The following is a 21422-nucleotide window of genomic DNA, read 5'->3' as shown; positions in this document are numbered from 1 at the left end:
ATTTTTAATTAAATTACTGAATAAAATATTTTTAAAAGTAATTAATTATGTTTAGAAAGTAGATAGATAAAAAAAATGAAAAAAAAAATAATTTTTAAAAAATATAAGGTCATTTCATGAATTAGGAATTGAACTGAAATGAGTGGATGTATTTGAATAAATTTATGGTATGGTATTTATTTGATTTTATAAAATATGTAATTTTATTAGTGAGTGATATTTATTTTTTATAAAAGAAATCTGGCTTTACTAAAAAGAATATAAAGTAATTAATTTCGTAATCAATCAATAATTTGAGAGGGTGACAGAAATAAATGAATTTATATCTAAATAAAGTATGTAAAATAAATGAAAATTAATCTGTCAGTCAAATTGATATATTCTAGTTTTTAATGGGATATACATTAAACCAATTTAGTTGTTTCTTCAACCTTTCTATCTTTATTAAAGATTTTTGATTAATTTTTTATCACTTATTCATTCATAGAAAAGACCTTAACTAAATCAATTGAGATTGTTTGCTTGTTTTTTTGTTTGTTTGTTTGTTTGTTTGTGAAAAATTTATTAATTAATTATTTTTGTCATAGCTTTTTGAAGAGGAATAAGAATCCAACTAATACATTAAATCAAGTATTAAAAAGAAAGAGTAACAAAAATAACTTTTGAATGCAGTTAAGGTCAGAAAGTTATGAAGACTCTGAGTCTTTTGACCAAATATAATATGAGCTTTTTAATGCCGTTGCAAATAATGAACTAAGAAGATTAAAATAAATATTTAAAGACTTCACATGTTTGAATTTAATCGAGATTGCTAACAATCAGAAAATGGAAAATTGTACCTATTAACATATAATTATTCTTAAATACATATCAAAAATAAATTTGGGAACAACAAAATTCAAAAAATATATACCAAGCGCATTACAATTTTAGTTTGTGTTTTCATATAGAATAAAATAGTTACTATACATATAATTTAAGCTATTTTAACTTCATAATTTTATTTTAATACTAATAGTATTGCATGTAGCTTGCTAACATTCCAGCATGACTGTAATTGAAATGATTGTAGAATATTTTGAAAAATCTCCTCACAGCTAAATGTTAAAACACTTTATTAACATGAGAAATTATGAAGGATATACTTGCATTCATTTAGCATCATATACTGGAAAATTAGTAAAAATTAGTCAATTTTATAGTTTTTTATAGATTTATTAGAAGTATTTTGTAATCTCATATATTCAAAAATATTAAATCATAGCAAGCTGTTGAATATTTACATGGAAAAGGAGCAAACTTGCACCTATCAAATGTTGCTGGTAATTATTCACTTATTAGATTTTAAAGTTATATCAAACGTCTATCAAGTTATCATAATGAGCTAAAATAATCAAATGATAAATATAATAAACTTTAGATTAGAATAAAATTATTAAAAATCTATTCTCAAATCTTTATTTGATTAAATTAAATTTTAGGCTTGACTGCGATGCATACAGCTGCGTAAGGAGACTCTATTAATGTTATGGTAAAATTAATTAAATTAATTTTGAACTCTCTAAAATAAAATCATATAGAATTAAAATAACTTAAATGATAGAGTTATGTAAACAAATTCATTAATTTGCCTAACTAGAAAAGATATTTATTAACCAATATTAAATTATGCAATATTAATGAATAAGAAGTGAATGAAAAACAATCTTTTATCTATCTACATTAATTATCTACCATGAACAATAATAAATATCTAATAATATCTTTTTTATTATAAAAGTGCTATCTAAAAATTAATGGTTTGTCCATTGACGAAAAAGATTAAAATGGGAGAACACCCATTCACTGGGCTGCATTTTAAAGGTAATTAAATATAAAAAAAAAATAAATTTAAAATTATTAGATTATTTGTATTAAGCAATAAACAAGTTTTAATTTTTTAGTTAAAAATACATCTTTTCAAAAACTAAAAATATTATTTTATTGACTGAATTTAATTCTTTAAATAATTAAAAAAGCGCCACTAATGCTGTTTCTTTTCTTCTTGCATGGGGAGCTGAATTTAACATTTAAGATTATGATAACATGATGACGCCTCTTCACTATGCAGTCATAGATGGGTGTATTCAAATTGTAAGAAAGCTTTTACATGCAGGTGCTGACAAAAACATCAAAGATTTTGAAAATTTAACTGCATACGATCATGCTATCTAAAAGAAAAGAGAAATAATAGGATAAATTTTGGTAATTATTTTTTTTTTACAATAACTTATTGTTAAATTTTAATGTATATAAATCACTCAGAGCTCAAAACCTGGCTTAGCAGAAACTTGCAATCTACAAATCCCTTTCGAAAAACTAAGAAGAAAGAAAAGATTACTTGTCTTATTTTTATCTCTTTACATCTCTACATTTGTTGGGTCTCTCTTATTTGTGATTCCTTGTAAAAATAAAACATATTTCATTCATATAATCTAAACAAAAATATTTATAAAAAAAGATGTGGCTAGCGTTGAGCTATTTTGTGCATTTATTACTATTTCAGTAATAACAATTTTGTTATTCTTTGGGGCTTGGTTAGGAAATCCAGGTTATTTAGAGCATAAAGGCAAATGTGATGAACATTTATTTTCTCTTCTTAAATAAGTTTCAGATCCATCACAAATATGTGCTAAATGTTAAGTAAATATTTAAAAAGTCAATATTTAACATCATTAAAAAAAAAAAAAATTAAAATAGATCATTTAACCTAAGAGATCGAAACATTGTGATATCTGCAACAAGTGTGTTAAAGTCTACGATCATCATTGTCCTTGGATTAATAACTGCGTTGGATCAAATAACTATAAATATTTCTACCTATTTGTCTTATCGATATTTATCTAACTCATTTTCTAATTAATTTTCCATGGAATTTGTAATAATTTTCAGATATCTTTTCTCAACTTAAAAAATTAAATCTTCTCATATTTTATTTAAATAGATTTCTCCTCAACTGAGCCTGTTGAATAGTATTTCTTAACAATTATCGAAGATAGATAAGCTTTGGAGATTTTGCACTTGATAACTTCAATTTATTGCACTGCTATGTGCTCAATCTTCTTAATCTGTGTTGGGTAAAAAAATTTAACTAATTTAACATTTAAAATAAATTTATTTGTATTTTAAATTTTAAAAAGAATTTTATTGTGTGTACAAACATCAAATTTACTATCTGGAATAACAACAAGTGAGAAATACGGATATAAGCCTAAGAAAACCTATCAAAAACAAGTAAAAATTATTTTTTTAAAATATATTTTACTTATTTTAAAATAAAAAGATTGAAATAAATTCTGAGGAAGAAAGATTCTATGCAAATAGTTCAAGTATAACTGACTCAATATCTACTACAGTAGATCATGAATAGTCCTTACTCTAAGGTTACTCAGATAACCAAAAAGAAGGAGTGTTTACAAATATGGTTGATATGTGCTTTAGAAATAATAAAAATCCTTCTTACGATCTTCAAATCTGAGAAATCTCATAATTATCTATCTATCTATCTATCTATCTATCTATCTATCAAATTTATTAATGTATTGAGAAAGCTAAATATAAAAAAATAAAAATATATTAAATAATTCTATAAAATATATGGCTAACAAATAAATCAATGCTAATGTAGTAAGATACTAAATGAGTGAATTTCATTCCATATCAATTTGAGTGGGATTTAATACGAAGTATGAATATAATACTTCATAGATAGGATTTTGTTTATTTTACTAGAAAGCTGGTTGCTTTAAAAATGGAAACTAACTAACTAACTAACTTAATTCACTCTATTAATAAAAAAGAAAAATAATCAATGACTATAGTAAGAAAGCTTGCTTATTTTACTTAGTATCTTAAGCATGATTGTTTGGTTAGTGTTAATTTGTACTCTTATACAATTATTAAAAATAAAATTTTATTAAAAAAATATCTTCATATTGTTACTTCTTTTATTCTCACAATTAAGTTAATTTATATCATTTAGCCAATCTTAATTTCCTTAAATTTGTTGTTAAAGCTTTTAAATTTTCTTTATTTACATAAAACAATTAAATATGCTTAAAAAATTTTTTAAATCTTTTTATTTACTTTTTGAGTAATTTTAATTTCAAATCACAATTTAAAATAATTCCTACTTTTCATAAATCCCTACTTATCAAAAAATCAAATATTCTTTAATTGATACTAATAATATTCATTTAGTGTAATTGATCTAATATTTTATCTATAACAAACACTCTGTTTCTCCTTCAGGTATTTAATTAACTTTTAATAAAAACATTGAAGTTTAATTTCTCTTTAATTTTTCAAATATTGTAGCACTAAAAGATAGTTTAAAAATTTATAATAAATAGTAAAATTAAGAATATTTTTAAATCATGTTAATTACTTAAGGCTTTTAAAATAAATTTCATAGGCATAGATAAAAATAGTATTTGAAATATTTAGTATTAGATTGAAGTTTCTTATTTAGGATATTGTTAATTATGAATTCCTTTGGAACACAATTTAATTAGTAAAATGTAATATTTTATTGCACGATAATTCGATAAATATATGCAATTTGTTTTAATTTAAAGAAAGGGTCAATGCAGAGGCCATTTAGCGCTGTTTACCCGCAAGGCATATAAAGCAATATAGAAAATGTTGATGTACAAACAAGAAATCCAATAAATAGCTAATATTTTAATAGCTAAGGAGATACTTTATAGAGACATTAGTATAAATAAATATTTTATTTTAGCTAAAAAATGAGAGTAATAATTCTGAAATTAAATCAAAATATAATAGGTCAGCTCACACTCTTAATAAAAATAGATCTTTAAGGCCTTCAAGTAGTACTACAAATAAATTTATGCAAATGCCTTCATCACCTTAAGAAATGCAAAAACCTATGTTCAATGGTTCTTAATCAGTTAAAAATTTTCATTAGCCATAAATAGCTGATGCATTTGAGTATATTTTTGAATGATATAGATAAAAGTGATTGAAAATTTTATTATTAAAGTCCGAATATAGCTGGTGTACCTTTATTAAGACCACCTTCAGCAGAAGACCTTAAAATAGTAGCTCCAAAAAATATAAAAAAAGATAAAGTAACTGCTAAAATTTAGATTTACAGTAACAATTGTGTTAATATATAATATACTAATAAATAGGAAAAATTATGGGAAGAAAACATGTAAATTAAATATATGTGGAGTTAAGTATAAAAAGAGAATATTGAACTTAAAACAAAGAACATGACATTAATGGTAAAAATATATAATTTAATCATTTTAAGAGAGTAATAAACTTGTTGTTTTATGTATAATTAGAGAGAAAATTAAAAGCTTTATAAGCTTTTGGGAGATGTAGAAACATATTTAGATTAAAAAAATGGTAAAAGTGGTACAAGAGAGGTAATATTATTATTTGCTTTATTATGCATTGTATTTTTTATTCAAAATGATTTAATTTTTAGAACTTGCTAATCGTCAATCTTAAGAAATAAGTTCAAGACTTAAAACTTCAACTAAACTAGGCAAATACAGAAATTTAGAAATTTAAAAGAGATTATAAGCTAAATAATTTAAAAGAATTACAAATTGAACTTGATTAAACAAAATAGGAATGCATTAGACTAAAGACATTATTTGATTAATCTATTAGGGACTATGCAGAACTATTATCGTAAATATTATACATACTTTTTGCATATAATTTTAGTTTCAACTAAATTAATTTGTTAATTTAAAGGTTTAAAGATTTAACAGATGCTGATAAATATATGTAAATGCAATTCTCTATGGTGAACAAAATAAAATAAGAAAACGAGGAGTAGAAAAGAAACTTTGAGGACCAAGAAAGAACTTTGCTCGACAAGGAAGTAATATATTAAAAAATATGTATAAATTTATTTTAAAATTTTAATAATTAGGCCAAAAGAGTTGAAGTTACTAAAGAACTTTAAGAAGCCAATAAAAAATTAGCAACCAAAGAAGAAAAGCTCTAATAATTAACTGAAAAAGTAAAATGGTAAGATGCAGAAATAAAGAGGTTGGCAGATATAAACACTAAATTAGAAAAGGAAGCTTAAAAAATTAATGAAGAAGATAAAAAGCTAAAGCAGGCGTATTTATTTACATTACATTTCATTATTTTGATTAAAATAAGTTAATTTTTACTTTTAATATTAGAATTGATAAAATAAAAATGCTTGATAATAAATTATCTGAAAAAGAAGATGAGCTAAAAAAATAGCAAAAAAGTGCTGTAAAAGCTATAAAGGATGCAACAGAAAAATTAGCTGCAGAGAGCAAAGAAAAATAAAAACTTTAAGAATAATATAATAAGTTAAAAGAAGAATTAGATGCAAATAAAATAAAAATGAATGCACAGCTCGAAGAAAGAAATAGAATCAACCTGTAGCATCAAAGAGAATTAAATCAAAGCAATGGTGATATAATGAGTATTCCTTATGCTTATCAAAACCAAGCAAATGAAATAAAAGACATAAATAAAAAAGTAGATCAAAGCAAACCTTAACATACAAAAAGATTACCAACTGTTAAATTTGAAGAGGTAGAAAAAATAGGTATTTAAATAATCATTTTCAAAAAATTGCTGTTAAAAAATGTTGTTGTTGTTTTTTTTATAAAATATAAAACAGGTAAAGAATTAAATTTAAGGTGTTCTCTAAAGTATAGAAACTTAGATGAAGTCATCAAAGAATTTTTATCTAAATTAGAAACTTAATCGAATTATATAACTATATCAGAAACAGTTGTTAAGCTTCAGCAGTAATTTATAATTTTATCTTTTGGAATAATTTTCATGTTTAATTTTTTATCTTTTAATTAATTCAAGGAGCCCTTTTAATATTTAAAAAACAGAAATTGCTTTGCTAGTAGCAAGGTATTTAATAGAGAATAATAATTAAAATGATTATGTTGACTTTCATTAGGATTAAAGTACCAATATTTAAGTTTTCAGAAGCACTCTTAGAAATTTGATAAAGGAACTAAGATACTTTGAAAAGGAAGAGAAGGAAAAATTGGATGATGAAGTTACAAAGGTAAATATTGCTTTTTACTTCAATTTGGCATTTAATTTTAATGAATATTTAGATTATAAACTAGTTTTACTAGACCATCAAGCAAGGTTTAGAGTAAGAACCTCATGTCAAAGATAAAGAAAGATTTACAATTGAATAGTTTGAAAAAGTTAACTAACAGTTACTAGATCCTCCTATGACTAAAGATTAAAAAGATTATTTCTTCTTGAAACTCTTTGAAAAGGCCTAGACTGTAGAATCATTCAAGATATCTGATATTTATGAGTCATTTAGAAAGATAGATTTAAATAAAAGTAAATATTATTTAAAAATAATTAATCAATAAATAAAAAATTAATTAATTAATATTTTTTTTATAGACACAATTCAAAAAATCAGTAAATACAAAGCACAGAGTAAAAATAACAAACCGATGGACAACTTTTAAATGAGTTGAACAAAAAAAGCTTAATGAAAATTTAAATACATAATTAAATGTTAATAAAATAAGTTTAGTGTAAAAATGTATTATAGTGTATATATAATTGTATGCAATCAACTATGATATGCTAAAATAAAGTTTTAATTAGCTTAATTAATAATTCTTAGGATATTAAACAAAAGAAAAAATTGTAAAAATAAATACAAAAGTAAGTAATGTAAGATTTAATTTTTAACATTTGTAATATTGGTTTATTTTGAAATTTTATTTTTCAGTATTTGGAATTTGTTAAATTATTCATCAAACGCGAATAAGATTTAATCAAATTAGATTTTTCCAATCAGATTGATTAAAATTGTAAATAAATAGTAGGCATTAGTAAGATATTGATAGAGTGATAGAATGGAAACTGATAATCTACTTCAAAAGGAATAAGATTCGATATAATAAAGAAATTATTCTGATTTAAATAGAGACTCAAGTACATAGTTAGAACATTAAAATATACCTGACAACCATTCTGATACATCTACTGCAAGAAGAGCTAGAGATGAATCTCTACATAAAAGAATATTGATAATAGCAGCAGTAATTTATATGATGATGTTTTTGGCTTTACTGATTGTTTTTGCTGCTGTTGAGCCTTTTAGAGTTTGGTATATAGATTTGATTTATCAATTAAAGGAAAATAACATATAGGCTTATGTTACTGTATTTTTCGTAGGATTAATTTGTCTCATTGTAGGTATACCTATATTTATAATCGAAACTATGATTGGCTATATTGTAAAGCCTTTAATTTACGGAATTTTACTAATAGTAGCATTCAAAATGACAGGATTATCTATCACATTTTTATTGGGGAGATATATTTTCAGAGATAAGTTAAGAGCTTTAATATAAGATAATGAATATCTAGAAGCTTTTTCAGATCATGCGTCTGAGCATCCTTTCAAGATTGCCTTCTTTTTAAGAGTAATAACGATTTTCCCTCCAATATTATAAGATTATGGAATGGGAATAATGAAAATTACTTATAAATAATTCTTTTTACCTGTGTTATTGAGTATAATTATTTTTGCTATTTTCTATGCATATATCGGCAAATCGATCAAAAACATTTATGACAACTATAACTCACCAAAGAAAGGAGAAGAAGCATACAAAGATCTTGCTATTAACCTACTTTTTATACTATTTACTATTATCGTTATTAGTTATTTTGTAAAATAAGTTTAAAAACGACTAGAAGCTGCAAAAGAAGAAACTATAAGCTAGGTATCTAGAGAGGAAGATCAACACAGAGAAAGAGAAATCTTTTGAATTTAATTTTATAGTCAATTATTTAAAATAATTTTTATTATATAAAATATTTATTTGTAATTCTTATTAAATCTTTTAAAGATTTACAACGACGTCAGAAATTATTTTTAGATTTAAAACTAATTTCTATTCAATTTGAAGGAATCAATAATATTTTTTCTTCTTTTATTTGATCAAAAAAATAAAATAAATTTAATTTATTAAATAATTTAAATATTTTATTTTTTATTATTTCTGATGAAATAATTTTAATTTATCAAAGAATAAAAATTAGAATAATAAAAATAAACAATTAATTTTTGCTTTTGATTTTTTTCAATTTATAATTTTTGAAATTATTTTACTAAAAAAAAACTTGACAATCAATAATTTTATGCATTTCACAATTATTTTATTAACAAAGCTAACTCTATCCATCTACGATTTAAAATAGTTTCATAAATTGATTTTGAATAATTTTATTAATTAATTCTTTCAAATTGGCTTCTAGATTCAGATCTAACTGTCCCATCAAACTGATAATATCTACCTGAATACTTCCAGCAGCAGTAACTTAAACTAAGGTCTTTAATAAGAAACCTATTTTCTCCACTTTAATTATAAATATATGTAGATTAATAAATAGATTTTTTTATTTTTCAAAATATTTTTATTAAAAAACAAACAAATTCGTTACCAAGATAAGCATGATTTATTATTTAGAATATCATTTATATCAAAAACACCATATCCTAAGGCTATATTTTTATCTTTACTAAAATCTAAACACCCTTATTTAGAACAAAATCCTGTAATCACTAGACCACTTAATTTTTAAGGTTATGCTGGATTATATTTATGAAGTTCTCCAACTCCAAATAATTAAAAATCTTGAGTATAAACTGAAGGAGAAATAACTTAGTTAGTCATACTTTTTACATCGCATAGAATAGCTTCATTATTTCGTATTCTATGCTAATATAAAGTAGACTAGGGCTTAAGTGGCTCTTTTTACCCTGATTTATAAAAGCTCATTACTGTTATTAATGGATCTAAGCTAAGATTTTCGCAAATCTATATTTGTAATTCTTTGATGAAAGAATGAACAGTAAGTCCTTTTAGTATAACAGTTTTTTACAATTTAGGTATTTTAACAACTACATCAGTATTCCAATCATAAACTTTTTTCATTTTGAAAATATTTTTAGTAAATGCTCAGTATTAAATGAGTAATTTTAATTCTATTTCAATTTTTTGCTCTTTTATTTGCTAGCTTTGAAAAAATTCTTTTGAATTTCAAAAAATATAATATTAAATTGTAGTTAAAAAAAATAGAGCTTCTATACATTGTTTTTAAAAATGTAATTTACTGAATAAAAATTTAAAGAAATTAAATACTTAAAATGATATTTTCTTTAGTAAGCAAAAAAAAAATAAATCAATTACAAAATTTGCAAAAAAGTTTTATGCTAGAATATTTTCGATTTAAATCTTATAAAAAAGAAATTTAGAAAAAAATTTAATAGAATTTGCATATCTTTATTATATTAATTACAAAATAAATAGCAAACTAACTAGCCAGCTAGATGATATATTTTTAATAATTAATTTTGTTTTAAAGACTAACTAAATCAGATATAAAATATAAGTAGAAAAAAAAGAAATAGCTAAGATTTAATAATAATAAATGACCAAACTAGAATAAGAAAAATATCTAATTGATTAAAATGTAGTAAAGCAATAAGAGGAAATATCAATATAAATTTATAATTTGCAAAGCAAGGTTTTGAATATTTATTTCTTAATACTATTTTAATTTATTATGAAATTAAAAAGAGCGCTGCTTTGGGATAGCAAAGAGAGTCAAACAAGCAAACACAATCTTTGTTTACTACAAATAAGTTGAAAGATGGTAAATAAATCATTTTATTAGTTTGATAATATAAAGATAAATAGCTAAATTTTATTTAATATAGAAAAAAAAATATTCTACTTAGCATCTAATAATTTTATAAAAATGAAAAAAGAAGAAGCTTTTAAAATTTTAGAAAAAGGTAAAATTATTAAAGTTACTTCAAATTTAATGATAAAAAAATAATTTTATTAAATAGATTAATCTAAAATATTGCATGAGAAGAAAAAGATTGATTAATAAATAAAAGATCTTCTATAAAAGTTGTCTAAAATGAAACCTTATATTGAGTTATTAGATTTTGAAATCTAGGAAATGTTAATAGAATATGTAAAAGACAATGAAGATATGGATGAGGATTGAATTTCTAAGTTCAAATTATAAAATTGGTCTTCTTAAAAAATATTTTTTTTTTAAATGATGTTATTTTCTCATAAAAATTTATCTTCAAATATCAATAATAAATTAAAACTCAAATTAATTTAAACTCTTTTAATTTATAAACAAATTTAGTTAATTAATTTATTAATTTATTTAAAGTTTAATTTATAAATTAACACAAATTTAGTTAATTAATTTATTTATTTAAAATTTAATTTAAAAAAAATTATTATATTTTATTAATTACAATTGATAAAAGCATTATAAAAAACAATTCATAAATATTATTTTTTATTAATTGAAATAAAAAGAAATAATAATTTTTGATTTTTATAAATAAATAAATAACAATGAACAATATTTCAGTTTTGTTGGTTATTTTTAATTATTAACATAGTTAATTAACGAATTAAAACATTTAAAATTTTTATTGAGAGTTTATTAATTGGAATTAATTAGTTTTAAAACTATATTTAAATGCAATTTATTAACAAAAATAATTAATTACAAATAAAGAATTAATTTAGTAGTATTCTTATTTTTTTCAAAAAGGTTCATTCATATAATTAATACTTTTACTATAAAAATTGTTAAAATCAACTTCCTAAAATTTTAGTTTTTTTGAATTTTTTGAATAGGTTGAATAATAGTCGAGCGAGTTTTAAGATAGATAGATAGATAATTATTTAAATTTTTATATTTTGTTAAGTGTTTGTTGTTGGTTATTTTATATACATTTGAGTTTATTTAGTATGTTCTATAATATTTTTAGTATTAATTGTAAACCTTTTTAATTAATTAAAAAATATAATTTTTTTAAATAGATAGATAAATAAATAAATAAACTCATTTACTTTCTTTGATTTTAATTAATTATGTTAGGTATAATTTCAATATGCTACTTTGTTGTACATGAATTTGCAAAGGTCTTGGCTTACAGGAATATTTTTTCCTTCTTCATCAGGAATCAGCTCTTCTTCAACTTATCTATTTTATCTTTACGATTATGAAAATTAAGAAAATGAAGTCTAGTTTGGAGGGAAAAAAGTTGGAGTCTTTTGTATAATATCATTAATCTATTAAATTTATATCTCTTTCGAACTCTAAAATTTTATCAAACCTATATCTTCTGGCAAAGGGCTAGACTCTCTGGAAGTAAGGCCTTCATCACTCTAGTATTTATCTCCTTATATGATTATTATCTTTTCTGACCGAGTCATATTTTTTCTTTGCTATTTTTTTCTATGGTTTACTTCGTAAAGTTCACAGTCTTTGCTACTATCAATGCAATCTCTTTCAAATTGATCTTTGCTCTCTTCATCATTGTATTTTTCATCTTTTTAAATTTCTTGGCTGTTATCTAAGTCTTCATTTGAAGATATTTCCACAAAGTTTTTTAACAAAATAGTTTCTCCTAATTAAATCACATTTTTAAATAAATTTCTTCTTTTTAAATTTATTAAAAGAGTTAATTACTTCTTTTTTTACTCTTTGTTGTTTACTTTCTTTCTCTAAACTCTCTTTGCTAAAATTAACTATCTTCATCTTCACTAAGTTAATTTAAACTTTCTTTTTTTAATTTAAAATAATTAATTTATAAACTCAAGTAAAAATTTAAATGAACTACCATCTTATTTTATAAATAAAAGACTTCTTTTAGTTTTTCTCTATGCATAATTTCTTATCTAACTATCTGCATCATCTTCTTATTCAATAAATTGCAAACTTGGTTTACTAATTTAGCATATTTGTTTAATTTCTATTTCAACAAAAGAAGAAAAATTAATTAATTACCTTATTTATTCAATTGAAACGTTGGTTTTATTTTAATTTTTTTAAAAATTTTCTTTAAAAAATTGAATAATTTCTTCATATAATTGATTATTTCTCATATCATTATGATCTCCACTTACGTTAAAATACTTTTTTCTTCCTTTATAAACCTTTTTATTGTTAAACAAATTTGAAATATAATATGAATCCAAAAAGAGTTAATGTTTACTTATACTATATCATCAGAATGCTACTTATTTATAATTTTATCATTTACAGCATGAATAAAAATAGCACTAATACGTGATTTTTGTGCAGAAAGAATTGGTTGCACAGATCTAATTAGTAAAAATAATCATCATTCAATCAATTTTTTATTGTTATAAAAATATTTATTTACTCAATTGATAAATTTGCTTCTTCTTATACATATTTAGATACTTTTTCATATAAAATATCTCCAAATATATTTGTTATAATTTTAAATTTATCCATAAAGTCCTGAATCAGAGATTTTAATGAACGAAAAGGGGAATCTAAGCAAAGAGAGCTAATATCTTGATCTAATTCAGTATACAATAAAGCAGATGCAGCTCCCATAGATCTTCCCCACAGTCCAATTCTATTTAACATATGTCATATAAAATTGAATTTTATTTTTAATAAAATATTTAAAAATATTACTATCCAATATAATTGAATGTTCTTATATGATTTACTACTACCTGAATATCGAATTTCTCATAGTGACCTAAACTAACGTATTTGCCTTCAGAGTTACCACAACTTTTTTTTGCAATAATTATTTATACTTAAAAATATAAAGCACTTTTTTAAAATATGAGTAAGAAAGTAATTTGTGTAGTTATTTACCCTGAAAAATCAAATGACACAGCTATAAATCCACTTTGTAGTATAAAATCTAAGCATTCAAATATTGAGCATCTATTTCCTGAATTTCCATGACAAAAAACAATGCAATCATATTCCTTATTCATAATAAATTTAAAATAATTCAGTAATAATCTATTTAAATGAGTTTAGCCATATAAGTAAGAAGTTAGTTACTTTATTTTCTTATCTTGGTGATGGCTCAAAGATACTGCATTTTATAGTTAGCCCTCTCTCATTTTTTAACTTTAATAGATTTTATAAAATATTTTTTGTAAAAGCTGAATTGTTATGATGGAATAGTTTACATTGAAATCATTCCTAATAAACTCACTATTTCCGATTGTAAACTCTTTATCTCCTAAATCTTTATCTTAATAAGTTGATCTAAATATTTAAATAATTATGATTAACTTCATTTATTCTGTATTTAATCCTACCTTTGCGGCCTAATTAAATAGTTGGCCAACTTTCTAATCATATTAAATATGCTATTTGGATACTTTTTAGCTATTCGAAAAAGCAATTAACGCTAATTCTAATACTAATAACTAATTAATTAATTGATTGCTTAATAAAAAAATTATGATATTATTTTGTGATAAAATTAATCTCTTAGAATCAATAAATAAATAGTTATTTCATCAAAATATTAAAAAAAACATATTTTAGGTAATAGTGATTTTTAAAATTTTTGCAGTAATTTATTAAATCATTATCTAATTTATATTTTATGGTAATTATTAGTTTGACTCATATAAAAATTACCTATTTATATACATATATTTACTGAGCAAAATCTACATGAAAATATTTAAAGATAAATAAATAATCAAAAGCAAAAATAAAATTAAAAAGAACTTTTCTAAATGCTTTTTTATGTCAAAAAATGTTTTAAATTTATTGAAAATTAAAAATGCAAAACAATTATTTTTAAAAAAGTTGAGAATTTGATTTAAAATGTTCAAATTAATGAATTTTATATTAAATCTAATTATATATTGAAATATTAATATAAAGACTACTTAACTAATTTCAGCTAATAATTAGTAGACTCAAAATTATTTTAAAATTTTCACTGAATGAATTGATAGTGGTTTATAATCAATGCACAAAAATATTTACAATTATGAAATTTTAACTTTTCCTATACAAAATAAATGTTTGGATATTGTTTGTGCTCAAAAAATTTAATTAATGTAAAATTGAAAAACTTAATTATAAACTGTTTAATATTTAACGAATTAAATCAAAATACAGAGAGTTAAATAAATAAATAATAGAATATTTTTTAATTTTAATATCACTGTTATATAAATAAATATAAACACTTCCTTTCGCGTGTGATCATAAAAATTATTAAATGAACAACAGAAATAGTTTTTATTCTAACCATTCTTTAAAACTTAGACCTCAACAATTACATCGTTTGAAAGAATTGTTATTCCCTAAAAAAATTAATGAAAATGTTCCTTTGTAAATAAATTAAAATGAAATGAGAATAGAAATTAAAGTAAATATTTTATATTTTCCATAAATATTTAAATTAATTCTAATTTAGTTGCTAAGTAAAGAATTGGCAAAGATATTAGAATCTAGTTAAGAAATTATTGAAGAAGAATTGAAGTAAATCGTGGTTAGAAAAAGTGTAAGATTATTTAATTATGCTACAAAATTTTGTTTTGAATAACAAATAATTCTATCCAAAAAGATAACTTTTGAGGAGTTCAAAAACTTTTAAGAAGAATTTATAGCTCAATTGTATAATAACCCAAGCCATCCACTAGATATGCAAGTATCTCAATTGAATGAAATAAGAAAAGATTTTGAAGAAGCTGCTTTAAGAGCAAAAGATAAAAATTCTTCAAATGAAGGAATTCCTATTGATGTAATACCTAAATTATATATAATTTTACCTGTTTTGAAATATTAAAATATTTAAATAAGGGATTTAGTCAGATTTTAGCTAGAAAAATGAATTTAGATCCAAGCAGAATTCAAAAATTTTTATAGAAGTCAGCTTTCTTTAACTAGGTAAACAAATTATATATCATATAAATATATACAATATTTAGTAGATATTTCTTTGTTTCAAAATGTTTACACTAAAATCTATTAAACAAATAAACAGATTACATGGAACGAGTTTTAATCAATGTTGGATAAAGAAAGTAGAATCAGAGAGGAGCTCTTAGATTGGTTTATGCATAAAGAATCTCCTGATAGTTTACATGACTAAAACGAGTACAGTTTAGTAGAAAAGAATGAATACGATTTAAAACCTAAAGAAAGAACTTCAGAAAGAATATTTTTAATTGAATATTTTGTTGAAATGAAAGTTGATAAAAGAAATTACTTTTTAGTCATATTTGATGAGTGTACAATAGCAATTTACAATGGAGATAATTTTTAGAGTGCCTTAGAATTTGTTATTCCGTAGGCAACTTTAAAGGAAATTGATAAATAAATGTAGGAAGATGTTAAAGATTATGAGAAATAGCAAAAAGAATTCAACTATAAAATGAAAGGCCAAAGCAATTTTAACAATAGGAATTTGTAGACTGATAATTGTAATTTTTTAATTTAAACTTTTATATATAAGATGTTTATTTTTTCCTTTTAAATAAAAAGAAGCAACAAGATTAACAGGTAGGGATCATCACAGTAATTTCAACAACTCTTACTATAATATACCAGTAAGCTAAGCTAAAAGCACAAAATATTAACATTCAGATTTTATGTAAACTTAAGATGATCACAAAGTAATAAAAACAAATCATTCTGAAAGTTCAAATTAAAATTATAGGTTGAACTCTTAAAAAGCCTAAAAAAGAGGTATTTAGTTTTTTTGATACTTTTGTTTTTTAAATATCTATTGTTTATAATCCAATAAGCCTCTTCATCGAATAGAAATAACAAATAAATCATATCTAAAATGTATGCTCATAATAATATTAATTCAACAGTAATTTAAGAAGATTCAAGATCAAATTTAAATTGGTCTTTTTTAGACAAACAAAATTGCACAAATAAAAATACGAGTTTAAATGAGTCGATTTACTTGACTACGAACAAAAAGTAATAGATAAAATAAAATAATAAATTAAGAAATGCAACTAGCTTTCAAATTACTAAGTAAGATAGAAGCAAGTCTATGAATTAATCAATTTTTACTATGAACTCTTCCTTGATTGGGAATAAATATGAAGGAGAAAAAAGGAACTTTTAAAATTAAAGTAGCTTTATGTATGACTCTAGGAACGATTAGTCATATATGTATTCCACCAATTATAATTCACTACTTAAAGGAGAATTTAAAAGAACCTCAAGTGGAATCTAGCAATAGCATAGAAGAATTAATTAATCATCTAACAATAGAATACATGACAGTACCCTTAGTATACATTCTACATCAAACAATCCAAAAGCTAAAATATTCAAAGACTCAAATATTTTGCAAGGTGGATACTTGCAAAGTACTTCTAATGATAAATATAAGGTAAACTATATATTTAAATATCTTTATTTTGAGCGATAAATATTTAAAAGAGAGAAGATAGGAGAGAAGGATCAATCAATAAGAATAACTTATTCCTTGATGAAAACCTTTACTAAATGGAAGAAGACCCAGATTTTCATTTGATAATTAAGATCTATCTGACTTCTGACATAAAAGATGAAGATGATAAAAAAAGACCTTTAAGCATAGAATAATTTTATGAAGTATATAAAAAAGATCCATATAAATACCAATACATTAATGGTTAAATTCTAACTCCGAAATCAGAAATTAACTCAAGTAACACCTTAACAATTAATTTTAATGAAAAAGAATTTATTTGTTTACGTTTATTTAGAAACTATGTCAAAAGAATAAGAAGAATACATTAGTAAAGACAATGAAACAAAAGAAATTATCAGAAAATTATGGAAAAAATTTCACTAATTACCTAGAGAATTTTCATTGGGATATGCTAAAGCTGTGAATGAAATTATTTAAGAAAAAAATGTTAAATATATTAATTTGGAAAATTTAAAAATGTTCTTCAAGAAAACCTTTTAAGTCAATACTTCTGTTCCTAGCTCTAATAAAAATTAATATGCTTATTTAAGTAAAACTCCTTTAAATTAAAAGAAAAGGGTTAATTCTAACTGGAGATCAGAATAAGGAAGAAAATATTTGCAAGGTATATATTTTAGCTTTAATATAATGCTTATTAACAATTTAAATTTAAATAGATATTAAAGACATAGATTCACATATCAATATCAATCCCTGGGACAGTGAGTACAGGAAGAAACCTGAGCATTAGATGCCAGTTTTTCTAAAAGAAATTTAATAATAAGTAGACTAAAAAATAGTAGAGAAGTAAATTGAAAAAATGAAAAATGGAAACAAAAGATAAAACTATCAAACTGAATATTAAGATGAGGTTGGAAACTAAGAATATAATTAAGAAGGTAACGTTTCAAGTGAACAGACAATGAAAAACAGAAGCAACAGGTTGAAAACATTTTCAATCGAGTTTCTTTCTGATTTAAGCCTTTTAGCTATGGGCACAATTAATAGACAGCTACAAATGTACTTTGCTTACCATGAAAAGAATGTTATCTAAATGAAAAAAGTCTTTTCACATTAGTTCAAGGATTGTATAATATGTATTTAGTTTAGATTAAATGTTGTCACTAAAAGATGGAATGTTGCTTTACTCTTTGAAAACAATATCTTCGAAGTTTATGAGTTCTCATTCAATGTGAGAGAATAAAAAATTACTCCGTTTTAAAAGTATTTTTACAAGCATGAGTTTAAAATAGAAATAAACAAAATGTCTATGTTTAGCGAATTTGGATTTGTATTGACATCATATAACGGAGAATTTTTTATCTTCTCTGATCACTTGACAACTAAAAACTCTTCAGATGAAGTGAAAAGTTTACCTTAATATTACATTGATTAAGAAAATAAATTATAAGAGAATGGTATAGCGTTGAGTATTACTGCTATGGCATGCTGTGAGCCTTATTAAGTTATAATATTTGGAACATCTAAGGGAAAAATAGCTTTTTATGAAATTAAGACAAGAGGTAAAGCATGAATAAATAATAAAAGATTAAAAATGTTTTTTATTAATTAATTAATTAGAATTTTTGGGTATTAACCAAGCAGGTGATGATATTATACTGAATTTACACGTTTATAAACCATAAAATTAAGTTATTTCAATATGTAAGAGTACTCATATAACTGTATGGGATGTAGCTAAAAGAACTTAAATATAAAATTTAAGAGGTATTGATGATAGATTAGATATAGGAAATGCTAAAATTACAGCTTCTCATTTCACATATGAGTATAATTAGCTATTCGTAATGGCTGATACACTAAAAGTTTGGGAAATGTAAGTTAATAAAAATATTTTATTTAAAGAGAGAAAGATGCAGCAACTATACGAATGGAGAAAGAAAGATATTGAAAAGCAAGATAGTAATTATTTAATTATGCAAATAATTTATTTTTTATTATTTTAACTACTCTGTAAATAAATAGATTATTTAAAGCTTGAAGGAGGGAAAGCTAGTCAAGTATAAACACCAGAAAAGAAAAAGCTACTTGTTTTAAAAAAAACATCTTCCATTAAGAAGCAATTCGATTTTAAAAATTAACCTCTTTACATACAAAAAGATGTAGTTTTAATCAAATAATCAATCATAACAAAAGGAGTATTAATTACCTGGGATTCAGATAATGAAATTAAAATTATGTGCACTAAAAAATACAAACTTAAATATTCTTTTATGCTATCAGCACCTGAAGATGACAAGATTATGTATCTTGATATCTTAGATGATAAAATTTTGGCAATGTGTACTGAAAAAGGTGATATTTACATTAAAAACTTATACACAGAAGATCTTTGCTAGAAAATCAGCGAATACGAAGGATATCCCTTGAAATTAAACATGTTAATTTTCCTCCCATAAGATTGTTAAATGTTTTTAGCAACTTCTTCATTAGAGGGGAAGGTCATGTTTTTTAATTCATACTTAAAAAAGAAGACATCAACAAAATATATTACAATAAATGTAAGTACTTTGACTTATTTTAAATAATTTAAATAAAATTATAAAAAAAGGCACACAATAAAGATGTAATTACAATGGTGACAAACAATAACACTACTATGGTAAGTGCAGGTGTTGATAATATGATTAATATTTATTCTTTAAGGTCTTGCAGCAGTATATAAAAAGTAAATTAATAAAAAAATGTTTACTCTTTATTAAATATGTTAATATATTTTTCAGGTAGATTTCACTGCATTAGCAAGTTAACAATATATTTATTAGCTTTGCATGTCTAAAGAAAAGAATAAGGAAAGAGAAAAAAATTTAGTATTAGTTATTCTAGAAAGAGGATAAGTATATGAATTAAATTGTAATGATTTTACGGCTGTTTCAACTTTAAAAACCTCTGTTGGAATGCAACCAAGATGCGAATTAGATAGTTAAAATAGACAATTAATAGTTGTAGACGATGATTTAAACTTAAAAATCTACGAAAAGCAAACAATTGAATAACTTTTATCAAAACATTTATCAATTAACTTTAGTTAGAGTCCTACTAGATTTACTCCTGGGGATTATCATAATATTCCAGCTCTATTTAATAAAAATAATAAAAATTACAGTAAACCATTTTTATAAGAGAATGAAAAATGGAATAATTAACCATCACTCGTATACAGCCTGAAATCATTTCCATTATTTGTAAATAATTTTAATATCAAAATCAAAAATAAATATTCATCAATATACTAAATAGGCTAAATGTAAAGATCCAGAGCTATAATGTATTAAAATACTTTTTGATGAAAGTTCTTAGTAGTATTTCATATTCTTAAATTAAATAGCTGCTATTTTAATCAGTGCTATAAATAAAGTAACTGTTTTTTTCTTTTAATTTTTATTAATTTCAAAAACACTTTAATTAATTAGGATTACAAGCTAAGATACTATTTCTACTCCTCTGGAGAACTAAGCGAGTACTAAAGAATTACTAAAAATGAGGAGTCCAATTAAAATATAGATTCCTAATCAAATAGTAACTATTCTATGAATCTCATTTGAGTTTCAAAATTACGTTTATATTGATTAATATTGTAAATAATTATCCAAAAAATTTTAAATAAAATGTATATATTTTTGTTTCTTTGTTTCTTTGTTTTTTTCTTTTGAGTTTTATATGATATGAATATTTATTTACTATTACCACATAGTTATTTATTTTTTTTATAAATCCAATCATTCAAAAAATAAATTTTATAATCAGAGGGAGGTGTATTTGTAATAATTGGTATCAAAAATGAATGAAAATTATTATTTTAACTTATTTTTAAATAGGATTAAAAATTTGCTACAAAATTTGAGATTAGTTAAGATTTGTATTTGCCATAAATATAGAAAAAGAAAAATAATAATAAATATTTAAATTCTGAAAAAGGATTTCAAATTATTTAATGCCATTTGACATTTATTTATAATATTATTAATATTCAAGAAAAAGAACGAACATATTTATATTTAAAAATATTTATTGATTGATACTTATAATTTTCCTTTCACATAAATTTGAAATAAGTAAAATTCTA

General features: G+C 22.5%; 7 protein-coding genes across 7 annotated transcripts; 5 read left to right on the top strand and 2 right to left on the bottom strand. All coding sequences in view use genetic code 6, as the record gives it.

Moving 5' to 3' along the window:
* Positions 1-666: 666 nt before the first annotated feature.
* Positions 667-3517, top strand: TTHERM_00494250 (DHHC zinc finger protein; the record flags this gene model as incomplete). The annotated part of the gene is made up of 12 exons (XM_001023218.3): positions 667-835; positions 1019-1179; positions 1265-1322; positions 1482-1531; positions 1781-1863; positions 2019-2244; positions 2305-2443; positions 2501-2682; positions 2740-2917; positions 2984-3116; positions 3180-3273; positions 3323-3517. The coding sequence occupies 12 exons, from the start codon at positions 667-669 to the stop codon at positions 3515-3517; spliced, it is 1668 nt and encodes a 555-aa protein (XP_001023218.2).
* A 1006-nt stretch (positions 3518-4523) lies between these two features.
* TTHERM_00494240 (hypothetical protein) lies at positions 4524-7529 on the top strand (the record flags this gene model as incomplete). The annotated part of the gene is made up of 14 exons (XM_001023217.2): positions 4524-4559; positions 4617-4756; positions 4828-4992; positions 5045-5132; positions 5196-5291; positions 5355-5438; positions 5501-5709; positions 5776-5905; positions 5957-6150; positions 6216-6613; positions 6689-6818; positions 6886-7093; positions 7146-7386; positions 7453-7529. 14 exons carry the CDS (start codon positions 4524-4526, stop codon positions 7527-7529), a joined length of 2196 nt encoding a protein of 731 aa, XP_001023217.2.
* A 387-nt stretch (positions 7530-7916) lies between these two features.
* TTHERM_00494230 (SNARE associated protein) lies at positions 7917-8837 on the top strand (the record flags this gene model as incomplete). Its single annotated transcript, XM_001023216.1, has 1 exon — positions 7917-8837. The coding sequence occupies one exon, from the start codon at positions 7917-7919 to the stop codon at positions 8835-8837; it is 921 nt and encodes a 306-aa protein (XP_001023216.1).
* A 380-nt stretch (positions 8838-9217) lies between these two features.
* TTHERM_00494220 (hypothetical protein) lies at positions 9218-10007 on the bottom strand (the record flags this gene model as incomplete). The annotated part of the gene is made up of 2 exons (XM_001023215.3): positions 9218-9428; positions 9514-10007. The coding sequence occupies 2 exons, from the start codon at positions 10005-10007 to the stop codon at positions 9218-9220; spliced, it is 705 nt and encodes a 234-aa protein (XP_001023215.2).
* A 496-nt stretch (positions 10008-10503) lies between these two features.
* On the top strand, positions 10504-11091 carry TTHERM_00494210 (hypothetical protein; the record flags this gene model as incomplete). Its single annotated transcript, XM_001023214.3, has 4 exons — positions 10504-10599; positions 10653-10728; positions 10793-10870; positions 10928-11091. The coding sequence occupies 4 exons, from the start codon at positions 10504-10506 to the stop codon at positions 11089-11091; spliced, it is 414 nt and encodes a 137-aa protein (XP_001023214.2).
* A 985-nt stretch (positions 11092-12076) lies between these two features.
* On the bottom strand, positions 12077-14254 carry TTHERM_00494200 (alpha/beta fold hydrolase; the record flags this gene model as incomplete). Its single annotated transcript, XM_001023213.2, has 12 exons — positions 12077-12105; positions 12230-12523; positions 12586-12678; positions 12737-12843; positions 12904-13052; positions 13112-13220; positions 13283-13504; positions 13567-13668; positions 13756-13871; positions 13951-14019; positions 14082-14160; positions 14214-14254. The coding sequence occupies 12 exons, from the start codon at positions 14252-14254 to the stop codon at positions 12077-12079; spliced, it is 1410 nt and encodes a 469-aa protein (XP_001023213.2).
* An 882-nt stretch (positions 14255-15136) lies between these two features.
* On the top strand, positions 15137-20901 carry TTHERM_00494190 (hypothetical protein; the record flags this gene model as incomplete). The annotated part of the gene is made up of 16 exons (XM_001023212.2): positions 15137-15286; positions 15335-15421; positions 15485-15661; positions 15721-15807; positions 15905-16343; positions 16405-16608; positions 16668-17272; positions 17323-17572; positions 17631-17960; positions 18013-18858; positions 18917-19258; positions 19322-19857; positions 19908-20024; positions 20080-20541; positions 20597-20713; positions 20770-20901. 16 exons carry the CDS (start codon positions 15137-15139, stop codon positions 20899-20901), a joined length of 4881 nt encoding a protein of 1626 aa, XP_001023212.2.
* Positions 20902-21422: the final 521 nt, after the last annotated feature.

This window comes from Tetrahymena thermophila (assembly GCF_000189635.1).
Source record: "Tetrahymena thermophila SB210 genomic scaffold scf_8254446, whole genome shotgun sequence".
Classification (NCBI taxonomy): domain Eukaryota; phylum Ciliophora; class Oligohymenophorea; order Hymenostomatida; family Tetrahymenidae; genus Tetrahymena; species Tetrahymena thermophila.
Note: the sequence above shows the minus strand (reverse complement) of the source record. Positions and strands in the feature narration are given on the sequence as shown.